At 38.4% G+C, this 19,184-nt stretch overlaps 3 protein-coding genes across 3 annotated transcripts in view; all 3 read left to right on the forward strand.

Moving 5' to 3' along the window:
* Window positions 1–10,551, forward strand: part of LOC145204593 (uncharacterized) — a 20,461-nt gene extending 9,910 nt beyond the window's left edge. The window contains exons 4-10 of the mRNA XM_080077186.1: window positions 2,258–2,407; window positions 4,042–4,161; window positions 4,616–4,726; window positions 4,956–5,072; window positions 5,527–5,641; window positions 5,831–6,008; window positions 10,360–10,551. Of these exons, the coding sequence (XP_079933312.1) occupies window positions 2,258–2,407; window positions 4,042–4,161; window positions 4,616–4,726; window positions 4,956–5,072; window positions 5,527–5,641; window positions 5,831–6,008; window positions 10,360–10,551 (983 nt within the window). The remainder of the gene's footprint in view (window positions 1–2,257; window positions 2,408–4,041; window positions 4,162–4,615; window positions 4,727–4,955; window positions 5,073–5,526; window positions 5,642–5,830; window positions 6,009–10,359) is intronic.
* Window positions 689–2,017, forward strand: LOC145205531 (uncharacterized). Its single transcript, XM_080078267.1, has one exon. It carries the CDS (start codon window positions 910–912, stop codon window positions 1,711–1,713), a length of 804 nt encoding a protein of 267 aa, XP_079934393.1. The 5' UTR covers window positions 689–909; the 3' UTR covers window positions 1,714–2,017.
* A 3,167-nt stretch (window positions 10,552–13,718) lies between the features above and the next one.
* On the forward strand, window positions 13,719–16,576 carry LOC145204594 (cysteine-rich secretory protein LCCL domain-containing 2-like). Its single transcript, XM_080077187.1, has 6 exons — window positions 13,719–13,783; window positions 14,021–14,256; window positions 14,514–14,633; window positions 14,949–15,098; window positions 15,972–16,091; window positions 16,449–16,576. Exons 1-6 carry the CDS (start codon window positions 13,719–13,721, stop codon window positions 16,574–16,576), a joined length of 819 nt encoding a protein of 272 aa, XP_079933313.1.
* The last annotated feature ends 2,608 nt before the right edge of the window (window positions 16,577–19,184 follow it).

Raw genomic sequence — 19,184 nt, forward strand, 5'->3', positions numbered from 1 at the left:
TGGAATATCCACCAGCCTGTTTATAGCTCAACATCCTCGATGCGCGGTTCTTGGACAATATCGCGCCGAGTGTTTTGCAACTTGCAAAGTGCTCAGATATTCCGGTGAGATTGGTACATGCGGCGGGGGATACGTCTCTGTCGCGCATTACAGCACTACTAGAGTACCTACTTAAACCTGTCAGTCAAGACTTTTGCAAAAGTATCGTTGACGAATATTGCAAGGACAGCAAAGAGTACCTGTTAGAAATAGAAAAGTGGAAATTGGATTACCAGGCACAAGGCCACACGGATAGTTTAATTATCGAGGCTTCTGATGTACAGGCCCTATATCCCAGCCTGGACCGAAAACCTGACAAAAGTAGCACTAGCTCATGCCTTGAAAAAACATTCCAAGTACAGCGCCACTGGCCGGCGCCTGCTGGTCAAGCTGATAATGCACTGTCTTGAAAACGTTGTCACCCAGTTTGACAACTGCCTATATTCCCAAAAGACAGGAATAATCACTGGTGACAACCACTCGGTATCAGTGGCCAATATTGCACTTCATCACATCATCCATCAATGCTCTTCCACCATACTAAATTACACCATGGTGTTTAAAAGATTTATTGATGATATAATATGGATTTCAAAAAGTGCAGATGATGCTGAAAATGTACAGCAGGTATTGGAAAAAAACTTTGCCAGTTTCGGTTTGTCCCTCACTTTTCGAAAGGTATGTACAGCTACACCCGGACAGGAACTGGAATTTCTCGACGTTCTCCATGTAACGTGCGACACCACTGCAACAGGGTTTATAACAAAAGATTATGTTAAACCTACGGCTGTTTCTCGTCGTTTTTTGAATGGATTCTCACACCATCCTCCTTGTGTATTCAAATCCATTGTTTTTTCGGAAGCGGTACGCATGCGTCGCCTAAATGAAACGGATGCGGATTTCATCCACAGCCTTGTGAGGTTGAAGCAAAAATGTTTATTTTCCTGCTTTCCGAAAAAAATGACTTCGGACGTAATCGATCTGGCTTCCACCTGGAAACTACGTTTTGGCCCAAAAGCAACGCCACAGAAGCAGCATAACAGAGTTTTCTGGGCTACAAATTTCCCAGGCATCCTTAAACTGACAACAAAAGAAAAAGCGCTAAAACCCGAAGCTGGCATTACGTTTCAACGCCCCAAAACACTCGGCGCGATATTGTCCAAGAACCGCGCATCGAGGATGTTGAGCTATAAACAGGCTGGTGGATATTCCAGACCATGCGGCAAATGCGCATTGTGTGGTGGTAGAAAGGGGTTTAAGGCAATGGTTGCTTCCGCTTCCTGCATCACCACGCCTTCCAACCACTCTATCCCCCTAAGGCAACAGCTGACTTGCAAAAATTATGGCATATACGTGGCCACTTGTACAACATGCAAAGAGCAGTACGTGGGACAAACAAAAAATCATTTCAGTACTAGATGGAATTCACACCGATCAACGTGGCGGACAGGTGATTTGACCGACGCTAAGGGCGACAAGATGGCGCTGGCAAAACACTATATAATTAACCATCCCTATCCCGAAAAAAACAAGCCGGACATTTCAAGTTGCTTCATGGTAACGTTCGTCGAAGAGCCGCCTATGAGCCGTCTGGACATTTGTGAGGACAAATGGTTAAACGATCTAAGGGCGTCTATTAACCTACAACCTATGATTTTGCCGCGAACAAAATGACCTGTTTTCCGCCCCGCACGCGCCACCCCTTATCAACACGCACGCCATTTTTACACCTGCTAGTTTTTTGTTTGCTACCGGCGTTTCTATTGCCACTTTATTTGCAGTTAGCGTCGGCCTTTGTTACAGCTGTTCTCCATAGTTTTGCCATTGTCTGGTATCGTAGCTGTTAGTTGTTTTAGTATTTTAACGTTTTAACTTTTATGTGTTTTTTATCGTTTCTTTTCTTCATACAGAAACTGATGATGCCTTAATAAGCGAAATTAATATTTCTGTTTCAAATAAAACTTTACACTGACGCTGATCGTCTGCCGCTCTCTTTGAGTATATTTTTTATATTTGACAAGTAAAGACAGATCTGTCGGTCACCACCCTGTTACAGAGGCTGATTCCTGTAGTCTGTTATGACATTACACTTACTTGTTCTTTTTTATGTTGCAAAGAAGATTTACATCCCAAATCAATAATAAAAACTTTAGTTGCTGATTTAAACTTTGGGAAGGTTTACTGAAATTTTACTTAAAGATTACTTTATATAATGCAGTGAAATGCGACACAAACGGAAACGCGGAGGAATCTCTATCAGAAGTTGTTTGTCCTTCCGGTTGTAGTTCCAACTACGTGTGCGGGTCAACTATGTACAGCATCGACTCGTCAGTGTGCGTTGCTGCCATCCACACTGGAGTTTTAACCAGTAAGTCAGGGGTTCCCAAAATTTTTACGATCTCGTACCACTTCTTGCTGAACAACTAATTTGATCGAATCATATTGTATTCAGAAGACGAATATTGGTCTACTAAAATAACACTAAAGCACCACAACGAAATTTAATGATATTTTTGTTTACTGTCCACCAATTGGTCGATGCGCGGTGTAAACTGGCAGCGCATCAAAAGTCATTTCCGTGCGCACCTATAGTCGGTTTCAAATTTTTGACTTGATGATCATCGTGACGGAAAATACCTGCTCACATTCCTATGCATTACTACGAAGCATAAACTACCTCTTCATACGTAACCGTTATTGAACATTTTATCCTGATCTATTTTAGCTTACAACACTAGCATTATTCAACGCTATTTGTAGCTTAAGCTATACAATAATAGATGATATCTATCAAGGGCAATCATTTGACATATAATTAATGACTGTCTCACAGCATTCTACGGCGTTTCAAAGCAACTGTGCTTCTTGTTGACAATTGACATAACCTGTATTTTGAAGATCGTAATGATACGAAACAACAGGAATAGTTACGTAACAATAAGAAGAACCTTGGAGACTTTTTTGAAAAACAAAACCAGATAAACAAAATATAAAGTTGTAAATTCAGGTTTACGTGAAAAAAGCGGAAGCTACTCGCGTACCACCTGAAAAGCCTTCGCGTACCACTAGTGGTACGCGTACCACCGGTTGGGAACCCCTGGTATAGGCGAAAATGATAGTCCAGGGGTTCTTAACCTGGGGTGCACGCACCCCCAAGGGGTGCGAGAACTGTTCCTAGGGGGTGCGGGGATGCTGAATCATTAGGGTTGGTTAGGGCTATTCCAGCGCTTCCCAGCCGGTGGGCCGCGACGTTCTTTCTTGTGGGCCGCGAAACTTTTATTATCACACCAATATAGAAGTTGAAAAAGGACACAGTTCGTGTGAACGGACTTCCAAGTTTAACTACATTACCAAAAAACAACAACAATATATCACTTACTTTGTAAGCCGCGTAAGACACTGCTTTTATTGCACACACAAATTGCAATTGTCGCGTCACAATATTACTTAAACTGTAATTGTCGCGTCACAGCAGTAATTAAATTAGTTGTAAACGCTTGACGCTAGAACTCCCTTTGTTAGCTTTATTTGAACCCGGAATACATCAAATACGGTTTAATAAAGGCAGGAAGAGAATGTGAGCCAAAAGCACAATGTGTTAAAACAGTGGTCCGCCAAAAAAATGTTTAAAAGTGGGCCGTGAGCTGGAAAAGGTGGGGAAGCACTGGTCGATTCTACATAAATACATAAAAAAACAGGGGGTGCGAAAATTGGTTGGTGATTTGAAAGGGGTGCAGCAAGGAAAGAAGGTTAAGAACCACTGGTGTAGGCATTAATTCAATGCAATCAAAAAGTTCGGTTTCGGCCGAATTTTAGAAAAAAGTTCGGGCCGAAACCGAAACATCGAAAAACAGCGTATTCGGCCGAAATGTTTCGGCCAACCGAAACTTCGGTGCATCACTAGTTAGGAACCCCTGCAGTAAGTAAAACGAGTTAAGTAAATCGAGTTAAGTAACTAAACCAGGTTGAGCAAAACTTTTTTAACATTTTTGCTTTTCACAGAAAAGGGAGGAAAAGTGAAATTCTTCACAAAAGAAGGTCAAAGTTCATATGAAGGATCAACCAATCACGGCGTGACAAGTCAGTCATGTGATGCTTCGAAATCGTCGTTCACCTTTAAAGGTAGTTCTTGAAGAAACAAATTACTATAGTGCAAACAAACATGGTATTCCACAAGATAGCAACATGGGCATGTTACACATGTTTGTTTGCAATAAATTGATTGCATCAGCCTAACACGTTTGCTAGGACGAATTTTCAGAAAAGCCATTTAATTGCCCTTGCTGTCACTGTGCATTCAAATCCAAAGCAATTGAACGCAAGGTTTGCATTGATTTTGCTCCCGCGTGTTCAAAGTTGATTTTAACAGTTGACTACCAATGTGCCAAACTAGATCTCTTGTAAGCTCCTGTCACATAACGCCTTATATTATTGTGTATCTGATGCAGCGGGTTTGGCCCGCATCCTTTAAATTTTCCCTCCAGTTGCGCTTCATAACATTTAATTTTATCGCCTAACTCCACAAAATGCAACTCGATTCAGTCACGATTTTAGCATTTTAAGTCGATATGTGCAGAGAACGACGTTTGCTCCAGCAACTGTGGAAACAACGAAAAGTGTCTGAAAGGAATCAACGAAGATTATTGCGCATGTAAAGCCGGTTACAAAGAAAACGGTTGCAAAATCGGTAAAGTATTTTTTTACTATCTGTGTAGATTGATTATATTTCAGGGGAAAAATAGATGATGACGAAAAGTAATGTGCCAAAACGTTTACCAAAACAGGTCGCTTTTTATTGTTATACGGACCACCCCAATTTTCTGAGTACTGTAGCAGTAATTAAAAAAGTATTGAACTTTGGCACTGCATTTTTTGCCTTAATAACACAAAGCAAAACCGAGTAAACATTTTTTTAGTTCTCATGTGTGAGGCAAATCCTGGAATATGTCAACACGGAGGGACGTGTATCAACACTGACACTTCGTACAACTGCACATGCACTATTTGGTACACAGGAAGAAACTGTGAGACAGGTACAACAACTAAGTTCGCATCTGTGCTTATTTTGGGATAGAGCAATTATTATGTTTGAAAAATGAATACTTAAATACGTAGTGGATAAATATTTTTTAATTAACCCGCACACAATGTTTAAGACTCAAACTTACCGAGTCTGGTTTAATGGAGGTTTACTGCTTTAATTATAAAGAAATAAGTTAAATGTATTTTCGAGTTTCGTTTGTTGTTTGTTGAAATGAAACAACAACCTAATAGTATAAATCACAGTCCGCCGGACCAATTGAAGGCGCCATACCAAATAAACCAGTCGCCAAGCATTTGTGGCCAGGCGTAGGCTAGAAAAATCTAGCCTTCGGTGGAATTCAAACCCACGACAGGAGTCTACGCAGGCTCAGTGGAGAATCTGCCAAAAGTAATAATATGTTTACGATATGTTTGCACCAAACACATAAAACGATTTTCGTTTAGGGTTGGATCACCACTTCGCACCAACAGCTAAGAACTGGAGCGGATCACGAAAATATTGCCAGTCAATAGGCGGGGATTTGGCCGCTTGGGGGATGAGAAATCAAACTGTTCGCAGGTACAATTTGATTTTTGTTGTTTTCGGCCGGAACTTGGCCTAATGGCCTGGCGAGTCTGAGGTTCGAACGTCGTGAAAAAACAACAACGAAGATTTCGTTGTTTTGCCCATTTTTCAACAAAATGTTGTTTGTTTTAACCACTTCATAATCACAATTGGATTTTATTGTAAGTAAACGCTTTTTTGCAGTTCATTAACTCAAATCGCAAAAGGTCTTGATCGCCCCAATTTTTGGATCGGTTTGAGGAACACTGAAGCGGACAGACGGTTTATTTACGTTGACGGGGTGGAGTGGGATCCCGAGAATCTTACAGAGCACAATTTTAGACAGAGTGAACCAAACAACAAAAATGAAAGTTGTGTCGCGGTTAGCACGGTGCATAATTATCAATGGAATGATTATACGTGTTCTTCTAAGAATTGGGGCATTTGCGAGCGGCCTTGAGACGTTGAAAGATATTTGAAAAAAAACTAACATGTTGTAAATTAATCAGTGCAAATACATTTCCATGTTTTTCTAGTAGCATCTCATTAGAAATCAATATGTTCAATGGAAAAAAAAAGCTTTTTAAATGCGGTAAAAATTACCTTAACATAGTTTCTAACCCTAAATATTCTAGTGCGCACCAATGCGTATTTTACCACCGCTTTTTGTATGTTTCTCCACCTTTTTCGCTTGATAGTAACTTTGTGTTTTCAATTCATGTCATTACCCTGATGACTCGTGTGGGACATCGAAATGTTGGCATATGATAATGAAGACTGCTGGAAGAACTAAAAGTTGTTAATACATTATGTCTGGCAACAACAGTTATTCTTTATTCCTTAACGCTTTAAATTTCCTAACAAACCTATTATTCAGGGTTAAAAATAGTCAACAGCTGCTTTTTGAATTATTAGATTGTTGTAGGACTTTAAGTGTCAAGCAGCATTCATGTTAAAAGCATATAGAGCCAATAAATGATAAGCTGCAGACAGTGCACACTGTTTCGACCTATAAGGTCTCATCAGTGCAGCTGGTGACGAGAGATCGGCCGCATTGGCTAGTGTAGCCATTCAACGGCACTCCAGTTTGTTGGGTGCACAGGGTACAACCCCATGCATCACCTAGTCTGTGCGATGCCACAACTGGACATACAGCACAGATGAAACTGGCTCACAATGGCCAAGCAACTGCTTGGGAACCACAGTGAAGTCGGCTCAGTGTCACAGTATCAATGTAAAAGCATATAGAGCCAATAAATGATAAGCTGCAGTGATGAGACCTTATAGGTCGAAACAGTGTGCACTGTCTGCAGCTTAGCATTCATGTTGTTTTGTCACATGTATAGTATTGATTTACCGTTTTTGTGTTTTCCATTGAAGTTGTTTACCCACATATCAATATGGTAAAAAATCTATTTGCTTCGAAATTGGGATGAATTTTTGTCGAAGGTCTAATTAGGCTGTTGTTTTTTTGCTTGGATTCGGTCTTCAATTGCAATTAACAGGCTTGATTTAAGCCTGATGTTACACTTGGTCACATCTGTGTCGTAATTTCATTGTATTTACTTCGGGTGAACAAATTTCGATTGTGCAATTGTAATTTCTGTGTGACTTGCGTGTTACGTTTAAAATTGAGTGTCGAGTATTCAATATATTTTATTATACTGATAGAGAAACCGCAGTGACAAGCTGCAAGCAGTGCAAACTGTTCGACGTTTAAGGGCTTGTCAGTACAGCTGGAGACAAGACATTGACCCATATTGTCTAGGGTAGTCAGACTAAGCCAAGGCATCGATAAAGTATGTTCTGCCTTAGGCTGATTACTAATCATAAAAGTTTCTTATATTGTATGCAAGTCTTAAATCTTAAATACTGTAACACAGGTACAAATTAATAAACAAATAAACTCGTATATACTATACATGTCATGCAGTAATGTGCAGTAATATCAATGTTAACCCGAAGTGATATATTTAATGACATTTTTACCATTTACCTATTAAAGGTTTTGCCAAATGTACTCAAAGCCGTTGTATAGTGGCTAACTGTTTTTTCTGTTTACCAAGATGACATAATCAAACGGTGCGTAAGTGGGCAAGGTTCTGAAACAAAACTAAACAAGGTAACAAAACGAAATAATATTGACCACTGGCCGTTTCCCATGCATTGCAAAGATAATATCCAGACTTAGTGCAGCTGTAGTAACATTCCGACCCAACCTTGTTACTATTTGTGCAGTAAACTCTACCGTTTTGAAGTTTGTTTGGAAGAAAACTACATGTATGTTTCCTCATCTTACCTGAAAATATACAAAGTATTTAAACACTTTTATAACTACCTGTAAATGATTCAGCAACGTTGCAGGAATCTTTGTCACAGCAACAACAACAAACAGATGAAAGCAGGTTGTTGTTGCATTGTTGCCTTCCACCGCATTTGTTCAAGTTCTGCATACATGAAATGGTGGCAGTAATAACTGTTATTAACACTGTTTCAATTCTGATGTATTCACACACATGTCTAAGAACATGCATTTCTGTTACAGTGTAAGAATTAAACTGCAATACAGCAAGCTTGCCACAAAACTTTCCTGCTGAGCTGCATGATTGGGACCAAAGACGCACATAAGCGCTTATTGCCTGCGGTCCAAGCGTCTCCTAAAACGCCTTTATAATTTGACGCAACCGTTAAACGACAGTTTACTTTAGTCAAGGAATTGCAAGTAGACGTTTTCAAAATGATGATAATGGACTATTATCAAAGTTTTAAATTTGTATTATGATTTAAATTTGTAGTATTATATTATTAAAAAGTTAACAAAAGTTAGCAACAAAACAGTTTGTCTGAAAAAAAGCCCTACAAGGGTTAAAATGCTTCCACAAACTTAAATTACAGTACTGTGGTAACGGTAAGATAAGGTAACACATACTTGTCTACGATCATTCTCGCAAGCATGTTTCTGTTTGCATTGCTTCCAAATCCTCTGGATAAAAAAGTTTCTGCGAACCATAGTTGCGCACACGTCCTGCAACACAAAAGCTTGAATGTATTATTATATTGCAAAGTATATGTGCCAAATAACGTTAGCTGACCAACTCCGTCAATATACTTTAAGCATTAAACGTTAGCGAGAAACCATTTTAGCTAACCCTTTAAAATCCATTTTCCCCCAAAATGTCTCACAGAGATTAAAATTCCTTTTTTTGCTTTTTCAAATACCCCAATACATACAAAACAAGATCTTGACGCTTTTATCCCTAAGTTCAAATGATTTATTTTTTATAGACGTTTCAAATGTGACTGTTTTCTATTTAGCGAATGCCAAAACAGCCTTATTTTTTACCAAACCAAACTTGTTGCATCAATTCTAAAATAAACAAAAACCATACACCGAACAAAAAACATGAAATTTATTGTTCAGTCAAATATCGTAAAAAATAATATTGCATATAAAAGGTCTCAGTTTGTAATTTTGAAGCGTATGGTAACGTTTAAAACAATACCCAGGTTGCTGTTGCATAGAAATCAGCAACATTTACCCATTTGCAACGCTGTTCTTGCTCCGTTGCTCCGCTCCGAGCCGTTGATCCTCTCCGTTGCTCCGCTGTTGCAACGCTGTTGTTACGTTTACCTTCCAGGGAGGTACTTGAATCTTATTACGTAAAACATATGGACCTCCCAGTGAGGTCCTTGAACTTGTAGGAGCTAATTACTTTGGCATGTGCATTGCAAACAAACATTAACAAAAGAGATGCTTGAAAAGTTGCAACCAGTATCGAAAACATAGTGTTAGAGAGTGTTTACATCTGCAAAACACAAAGCCACTGTAAAAGTGTTTTATTACAAGAAGCATTTTTATCGTAAGATTGTATTAAAATCATTGGCATATTCTTTTCATCTTTTTAATGGAAGTTTAAGAATTTTGCCATTATACAAAGAAAAACATGTGCTGCAAGTGTAGTGGTGAAAATTAGGCAATCGTTAAACACTTTTTTTATAGTAAAGCTATTTCAAACAACTAGAGTGCATTGCGGAAATGTGAAAGAAAGCAAAAGTTTGGTAAATTCTAACCGACAACGATATTTTATCAAAACCAATGTCGAGTAATTGTCCCAAACAGAATACTTGTTGGCGCATTTAAGAATTGTGACCATGTGATTTTGCAAACAAAGAACAACCATCATATTGTGTTACGGATAAAAACTGCGTCAACTTAAAACATTAATCCGCCAAACGGCGGTGTTCGTCCTTCGTCGCGGTTTGATCTTTTTCCTACGGTGTTTTGCCGGACGATTTGCGTTGCGGGCATTCGACGAATGAGCAAATAACCTACCCCGCATCCACCACTGAACTGGCAAATATCCAGAGGTTAAAGGTCATGGCAGAAAGCATCAAAAGACAGGACCACAACAAGAGAGTCACGTGCGTTGCTGTGTCAAAAGATCTTTGACTTCAGGCAAAAAATAAGCGCTACAAACCTCTTAACAAAAAACGAGAAAGTTTTGGTTCAGTAATACCTTGCTGTCAGTCATAACATTGTCTTGACACTGCGGGCACAGCAACATTAGGACTGTCAAAGAACATAAATGCAAACAAAAACCTGGGTTCATGCAATGTGTTTCTGAAGAGTGTAGTTCATTTTAGCAGGAAAAGACAAAGCGTTTAGTGCCAACAACAACGCTCACCTTTGTTATTACCCCGGAAACAAAAAATCCTATTCTTTTATATTACAGATTTATACAATGTTCATGAATTTCAACCACCCACCAAATATGCAACAGCTTTTAGACATAACTGGTGAAAAGGAACACATCTTTATATCAGATGGACAGAATGAGGGAATTGGAGACAAGATTGCGAAGGAAATGATTGGACACATGTGTTCTAACGTGTGTGGTCTTGGTGATCATTTCCATGATAAATAAAACTTATTCACATGACAATCTTATGTGCAAGAATTAAAATTTTACAGTGTTAACCAAACAATACACTTTTATGTAACAATCCAAATCGAAAAAGAATAAAATGTAAGGTTTCCAAAGTAACTTCAGTGCAATTATAAAACTTTCTCTTGTATTATTGGAAAATCTTACACGTGTTACCGTCATGGAGCTTACTAACAATTGTTAAGGTCGTACAAAGCAAATGCAATTGGTTTCAATACACAAATAAAACTTAAATAAAGTTGAGTATATATTTCATAGTAATATATTTCTGTGACCCTTTGTGTACAGTTATGTGGGCTTGAGAAGGAAATACTTTCGACTTGGCAAATTAGGAAATAATCATCAGTGCACCTACAACATGCTATTTGGGCGAAACGAAAATGGCATAAGAAAGCTTTGTCTAGAGCAGGGGTTCTTAACCAGGGGTACGTGTACCCCTTGGGGGTACGAAGCACCAAAGCAGGGGGTACGACATGCAGTGTAAAATTATACGCTATGAGCTATATTTGTGAAAAATGCGTAGCAAGTTACTTTGTTATATGTCTTTGACTGATTTGAATTGACTGATTGTTGGTGTGCTGTAAATATTGTTGAACTTAAAAGACTGTTTTGATGCATGCTTTCAACGCATAACTTATAAATACACTGAGGTTAATTTCTATTGTTACAATTTTGTTTACTTCCGTCGGCCATTGTAGACAGGGGGTACGAGAAAATTTCATAAACGCTCAAAGGGTACGAGCACTAAAAAGGTTAAGAAACACTGGTCTAGAGAACAGCCAGGAAGATATGGCCTTCGTTATTCTACCAGGTAACCTCAGTTTGTTTTGTCTGGCACGAGCTACTGTACAGGCAGAGCCATGCGAATTTATCGGTAAACCAGCGAGAATTCAAATGAATTGTAATGCGTAAATTTACAGGCAAACGTGTAAAACACCGCCACTGCCTGCTTAGCTCATTGGAATTTGTCGCGCAATGCAAAACAACGTTTGATTGCACACGTTTTTAACGTATTGTTATGCTATGCCACAGGATGGGTCGCTCATGCTAAAGGATAGAGGTCTGATAAACAGACGAGTAGTCGCATTGAAGCTGTTGTTTAATCATCTTTCTTAACAATGGTGCAACTGATTAGACAGTTACCTGCGGGCTAAGTGATTACTTCAGAAAGCAATACTATGATCTCTTTATATAGACGAATCCGGTTAATCGCATCATCGATTTGCCACGGGTATTTGATGCGATTAACCGGATTATGCGATAATCCGGTTGCTATGTAAACAGTACACGCCGTTAACGAAAGTGCTCATTTTCACTTCCCCAGCTAAAACAAAGTTGCAGTGACGCTCAACTATGGCAACGGAGCAGTATTTTCTCTCTTTTGTTGCCGAGAATCGAAAAAAGTACTCTCAAGTCAAAACTAGATTTATTACTCTCAGCGCAATGCATGACGTCATGCTTCCTAACTGTCTCGTGGCTATGGTGCAATCGCCCAAGTGTGTTGAAGAAACAGTAGAAACGCACACACACACACTCTTAGTTGGCGCGCACGCCACAGTTCGCTTGATTTGTGCTTTCTCTTGCAGTAAGGTTTATTTGAAAAGATATGTTAACTCGCATCGTAGCCAAGGGGCCCAACATTTAAATTTGGGAACTTCCCTATGAAGACGGTTTATGACGTTTTAGTCTCTTGTTTTGGGTAGTTTCCCTTATAAATGTGCCAGGCGTCTCGCTTCATATACACGTAAAATGGCCTGTTGTTTCTAACCTATTTCGTTTTCTAGTTCAAACCAACGCGTTAAGCGGCAAAGTGCTAGGTGCATATTTGTAAGTAGGCCCAAACCCGAAAGTACACGACCGAAACCGGGTCAAACTTACAACTTTGGCACATTCTACAGCGCAAAGGCGCTAAGGCGAGCTGCAGCAGTTTCTATTATAACCCGTTATACAATTGACAAAAAGAATAATTGATTTTAGCAAAACTTTAAAGACTCAGATTGTGGCGCTACTTTCTAGCTTACACAGCAAAACTGCAGCTGCAGGACTAGCGTGACTGTCACGTGATCAACGTGTGATCGTTGCTTCAAAAATTTAAAGCAGCAACAAGTACTAGACTAGAGGAATAAATGCCTTTTTTAATCGGTGTTCTTCCTGATAAGTTGCGCAAGGTCACGAATAGAAGACATAAAATATGTCAGTCGTTGGCACGTTACCAATTACGTGAATCTAAACAACATCGTATGATTACTTGCGATCTAACATTTTTTACAACCATTGCGTGTTTGGCGGGTCATGAACAATTTAACAGAAAGCATTTTTCAACATTTGTTTTACATTTAACATTGTTTAAATTTCAATACAGTTTAACACTTCGAATTTGGTGCAGTTCGCACTTAATAAGAAATTACAATCAGCGTCCTTGCCGGAACACCAGTTTCGTAATTTTGTCACGTTGAACCCTTCATTTAAATTTTAAATGCCTGTTATTTCACTGTGCACGAAAAAAGGATCAATGTGCACGGCTTTGAGATAACGACTCCTTGTTATCGCACAGCGGTAAACTGAACGCCGTTTTAATCTCCTAATGACTTTTCCAAAATATTTTATAGTCGAGACATGTCATTTTCAACGTTGAAATTAGATGCGTTATTTGGTGTAGAATGCAAACATGCATCCACGTCTTTTCGTGTACATTACCTCCGGAGGATTTTACTATCATATCGTCGTTTTTTATTCGAAAAACTCGGTCTGTTCGACTTTCACATAGAGAACATCAATCCGGTTAATCGCATATTTCGTTGAAAATCGATGCGAATATCCGGTTTATGCGATAAACCGGTATGCGATTAACCGGACGATTTTCTTAACAAACGATGGGCGACGGTTTGGGATTTTTGATTGTGATGCAATTAAACGGATTATGCGATTAACCGGTATGCGATTAACCGGATTTGTCTGTATCATAAAGTTATTGAAGTTAACCCAAGTCCTTGTCAGATATCGTAAAACAGATTTTTATTTGTGAAGGTAAACTGCGTGCATATAAAGTATTCGTTTTAACTGAGAACGAATTTTTTGGGGGCTCAGAAAACTAAATAAATAAAATACAAAGGAACAATGATTTGTTGGACAGCGTCGAAACCAAAATGGCTGATATTCTTGCTCTTCTGGAATTGTTTGTTGTATCCGCATGGAAGCGATTCTTTATTAGGTGAGAATTTTTTTTGTTATGTTTGTTAAATAAATAATTTAGGCCAATCAACCGATATTGGTCCGTTTGAATAAAAATTGTATTATGTATTAGAATAGTTAGGCGGGCCTCAAAACCTATTAGTGAATATATTTCATGTACGACATTTGGTAGAGGTTTTACGAACCCTGATCTAAAAGTGGACGAATTTACCCCTTGAATCCTTCTCAGAAACCAATTTTATGTTGTTATTTTAAGTCGATTGTTAATGCCCTATTACACTGAATGTATTGTGGATATTTTGATTGTCCAAAATTTTTATACTACTCTTCTTTCAGCGACCTGCGACACGAAGCTGTCCGATTTGAAGCATTCCATCACGAAGGTAATCTGTCCTTATGGTTGTTGGAGGCAACATTCAGATTTATGTGGAACCGACAACTACGTCAGGGGTCCTCTGTGTCTTGCTGCGATGCACTCTGGACTGATGGACAGTAAGTTCATGTTTGATGCAACGATTTTGCTTTGTCTCTTTTGTTAGGACTGCCGTGTTTAGGTCTTAATGCATAAGAGCACAATCAAAGTAGGCCAAACGCTATATAGGCGATTTTGGCTTGGTTAGCACTAGAACAAAAGCTTGCACAATGTGTTTTAATACCGTTTTGAAGTGTCCTGTCCCATACCTATTCCACATACATAACAGTGGAGACCATAACATAATTTCTGAATTTTTAATTTAAAACTTTTGCAGACGAAGGCGGATATTTCAAAGTGTTCAAAAGCGGACCACGTCGTAAATACAAAGGAACTCCAAGAAATGGAATCACGAGCGAATCTTGCTCTCCTTCGTCCGTTTCCTATTGCTTCCAAAGTAATTATTTCCCTGTGCTATATATAGTGGCTGCTTAGCTTTTATCCTGGAAAATCGCATCTAACCGTTTCTCTAAGTTCTCACAAAACATGCAAAACATAAATTTGCTGCAACAAGATTAAGTCTGAAAAGGGCACGGAAACGTCAAACATTAAAGTTTTTACATTTGTTAGGCTAGTAATATTTAAAATTGTTTTTTTGTGTGTTGCAAAAGAAGATTTACTTTCCAAAACAAGCATAAAAACTTTAGTTGCTGCTTTAAACTTTGGGAAGGTTTTCTGAAACTTTACTTAAAGATTTATTTGTGCAATGCAGTGAAATGCGACACGAAAGGAAACGCGGAGGAATCTCTATCAGAAGTTGTTTGTCCTACCGGTTGTAGTTCCAACTACGTGTGCGGGTCAACTATGTACAGCATCAACTCATCAGTGTGCGTCGCTGCCATCCACGCTGGAGTTTTAACCAGTAAGTAAACCGAGATGAGTAAATCGAGTTAAGTATGTAATTGGAGTTGAGTAAATCGAGTTGAGTAAATCGAGTTAAGTAAGTAAACCGAGTTAAGTAAATCGAGTTAAGTAAGTAAACCGAGTTAAGTAAATCGAGTTAAGTAAGTAAACCGAGTTAAGTAAATCGAGTTAAGTAAGTAAACCGAGTTAAGTAAATCGAGTTAAGTAAGTAAACCGAGTTGAGTAAATCGAGTTAAGTAAGTAAACGCAATTGAGTAAATCGAGTTAAGTAAGTAAACCGAGTTAAGTAAATCGAGTTAAGTAAGTAAACCGAGTTAAGTAAATCGAGTTAAGTAAGTAAACCGAGTTAAGTAAATCGAGTTAAGTAAGTAAACCGAGTTGAGTAAATCGAGTTAAGTAAGTAAACGCAGTTGAGTAAATCGAGTTAAGTAAGTAAACGCAGTTGAGTAAATCGAGTTGAGTAAATCGAGTTAAGTATGTAATCGGAGTTGAGTAAACCGAGTTGAGTAAATCGAGTTAAGTAAGTAAACGCAGTTGAGTAAATCGAGTTGAGTAAATCGAGTTAAGTATGTAATCGGAGTTGAGTAAATCGAGTTGAGGAAATCGAGTTAAGTATGAAATCGGAGTTGAGTAAACCGAGTTGAGTAAATCGAGTTAAGTAAGTAAACGCAGTTGAGTAAATCGAGTTGAGTAAATCGAGTTAAGTATGTAATCGGAGTTGAGTAAATCGAGTTAAGTAAGTAAACGCAGTTGAGTTAAGCAAATCGATCTGAGTTAGGAACACCTAGTTGAGTTAAGTTAATCAAGTTAAGTTTACTAGACCGAGTTGGGCTCAGAGCTCCAACTTTCATAAACTCTTTGTTTTTCACAGAAAAGGGAGGAAAAGTAAAATTCTTCACAAAAGAAGGTCAAAGTTCATATGAAGGATCAACCAATCACGGCGTGACAAGTCAGTCATGTAATGCTTCGAAATCGTCGTTCACCTTTAAAGGTAATTCTTGAAATTCTTGAATTCGTAATTTCTAGATATTCTTGATTTCTTTAGCCTGACACGTTTGCTAGGAATTTTCAGAAAGCTATTTAATTGCTCCTGCTGTCACAGTGCATTCAAATCAAACACAATTGAACGTAACGTTTGCACTGACTTTTGCTCCTGCGTTTTGAAAGTTGATTTTGACAGTTGACTACTATAGACGAATAATGCGACAAAATCTGATGCATCGCGTTTGGCCCTCATCCTTTAAGGTTCCCCCGGTTGCGCTCCATAACGTTTATTTTTTTGCATAATTCCACAACATGCAACTAAATCCTGTCAGGATTTTAATATTTTAAGTCGGTATTTGTTCAGAGAACGACGTTTGCTCCAGCAACTGTGGAAACAACGGAAAGTGTCTGACAGGAATCAACGAAGATTATTGCGCATGTAAACCCGGATACAAAGGAGATGCTTGCGAAATCGGTAAAATATTTCTGTAGTATCAGTGTAGATTGCTAATATTTCAAAAGCAGAGTTAGATGATGACAAAATGTTATGTGCCAAAACGTTTACCAAAACAGGTCGCTTTTTATCGTTACATGGACCAGCTTAATTTTCAGGAAACTGATGTTCTAAGTTAACTATAGCAGTAATTTAAAAAGTATTGAACTTTGTCACTGCAGGTGGTTGCCTTAATAACGCAAAGCAAAACCGAGTAACTCTTTTTAGTTTCCATGTGTGAGGCAAATCCTGGAATTTGTCAACACGGAGGGACGTGTGTCAACACTGACACTTCTTACAACTGCACATGCACTATTTTGTACACGGGAAAAAACTGCGAGATAGGTACCAACAACTAAGTTTGTATTTGAAATCGAGCAACTAGTATAATCTAAAACCGAACAATATCTTTGCTGTAAACGTAACAATAAAAATGTTGACAATAATAATATGTTTGCACCAAAGACGTAAACCCCTGTTTTACCGTATTCCTTAGTTTTATTGGATCATCACTTCGCACCAACAGCTAAGAACTGGAGCGAATCAAGAGAATATTGCCAGTCTATCGGAGGGGATTTGGCCGCTTGGGGGATGAGAGATCAAAGTGTTCGCAGGTACAAAAACTTGGCCGAATGGCCTGGCGCGCCTGACCCACATACAGATATAAAACAATCTCTGATCAAGATTCGTCCCCGGGAGTGTCCTGGGCTCGAATCCCGTGAAAAAAAGGGGTTTTTGAGGTTCGAACCCCGTGAAAAAACAGCGATGACTTCGTTGTTTTAATCCAGTGGTTCTCAAACTTTTTTGACCGCGACCCAAATCTCAGTTTTATGAACATCTCACGACCCAAGCCTCAAACATCAAAAAATGTATTAACGAGACGGACAGCAATTTTTGTCGCCGCATAGGAAGCTGCAAGCTTAACGAGCTCGATGTAGCACCTTGATCATTGATAAAAGTGAATCCCAAGTCTAAAAATGTTTCCTTGTACGAATACTTACTCATCCTCAAACGCTAACTGTTACATCTCCACGTTCAGTTTTGCATGATTAACTTGTGACTTGTCCTATTATTTCCCGTGCTATTACATTACAATCGCCATGTGTGTAACAGTGAAGTTGGGGAAGCCTATTGTCGTCTGTATGTGGTAATGAATGGTTCATTTTACTGTACAACGTGGTCGAGAGAGGTGACTTTATTACTACAGTAAATTCGTTTGTGTTTTCCTATTGCAGTAATACTTCGTTTGGGTAGAATTAAGTTACCATAGCGCGACCCATGTTTGGGCCGCGACCAATACTTTGAGAACTACTGTTTTAATCATTTTGAAAAAGTTGTTTGCAGTATTTAAACCACTTCATAATCTCAATGGGATATGATGTAAGTAAAATCTTTTTTTGCAGTTCATTACAGGACATCGCAGAAGAGCTTGGATATGGCTGTTATTGGATCGGTTTGAGGAACACTGAAGTGGTCAGACGGTTCATTTACGTTGACGGGGTGGAATATGTTCGCAAGAATCATACAGAGCATAATTTTAGACAGAATGAACCAGACAACAAAGGCGAAAGTTGTGTCGAGATTAGGCGGGCTCATAATTATCAATGGAATGATCGTACTTGTGATCGAATGTGTTGGGGCATTTGCGAGACGCCTTAAATTGTTGAAATATATTTAAAACAACTGACATGTTTTAAATTAATCAGTACAAATACATATTTTCCCGTAGCTGAACGCATCGCACTGGAATTCGTTTTACTTTCAATACTCGTTTCATATCGTAGAAATTATGGTTTCATATCGGAAAAGTATGAAAATATGACAGACATATTTTATAACCCTGAATAATAATAACCTAAGAAACAATTTACAAGGAAACTTTTTTGAAAGTGAACATTATTATTTTGAATAAATCCTTATGTCGCAAACATTTATCTTTATTCTCTATCACTTTAAATTTCAACAAATAAACCGGTTATTCGGGGATACAAGCAGTCAGCAGATGCTTTTTGAATCAATAAGTTGTTCTAAAACTTTGCGTGTAAAGTAGTATTAATGTTGTTTTGCCTCATTTATAGTATTAATTTGCCGTTTTTGTGTTTTCCTTAGATATTGTTTACCCACATACCAATATGGTAAAAAAATCTTTTTGTTACCAAATAGGGATTAATTTCTGCCGAAGGTGTAATTAGGCTGTTTTTGGAATTTGGGTTCGGTCTTCAGCTCCCAATAAAACGGGCCTGATGTAACACTTGGTCACTTTAGTCTCATTATTTCGCCGTATTTACTTCGGGCCAGGTTTTGTTCTTTTTCGAACAATTTCAGTGGGAATCGGGTTTAGCTCCCATTTGGAGCCTACATGCAACCATGATTTTTGTGTGACTTGCGTGCTTGCATAAAAATTGCATTTACAATTGAATATGTGGTATTTAGGTAAGGTAGTAGTTTTCAATATATTTTATTATACTGGTACATAAACCGTAGAGTAAAATGTAATACATTTTTGCGTTTATCTTTTAAAAAATATATTTTAACAGTTTAGAATAGGTTTGAACCGGTAGTGTTTGTTATGAATCCCCCATTTTGTTTTTAAAAAAGACAATAATC

The sequence above is a fragment of the Phallusia mammillata genome, chromosome 8 (genome assembly GCF_965637545.1).
Source record: "Phallusia mammillata chromosome 8, kaPhaMamm4.hap1.1, whole genome shotgun sequence".
NCBI lineage: Eukaryota > Metazoa > Chordata > Ascidiacea > Phlebobranchia > Ascidiidae > Phallusia > Phallusia mammillata.

Coding starts and splice junctions, on each gene's coding strand:
- LOC145204594 (XM_080077187.1), top strand. CDS start 13,719: ATGGCTGATATTCTTGCTCTTCTGGAATTGTTTGTTGTATCCGCATGG. Junction 13,784..14,020: donor TGGAAGCGATTCTTTATTAG/GTGAGAATTTTT, acceptor TGTTATTTTAAG/TCGATTGTTAATGCCCTATT. Junction 14,634..14,948: donor CGTTTCCTATTGCTTCCAAA/GTAATTATTTCC, acceptor TGTGCAATGCAG/TGAAATGCGACACGAAAGGA.
- LOC145205531 (XM_080078267.1), top strand. CDS start 910: ATGCGTCGCCTAAATGAAACGGATGCGGATTTCATCCACAGCCTTGTG.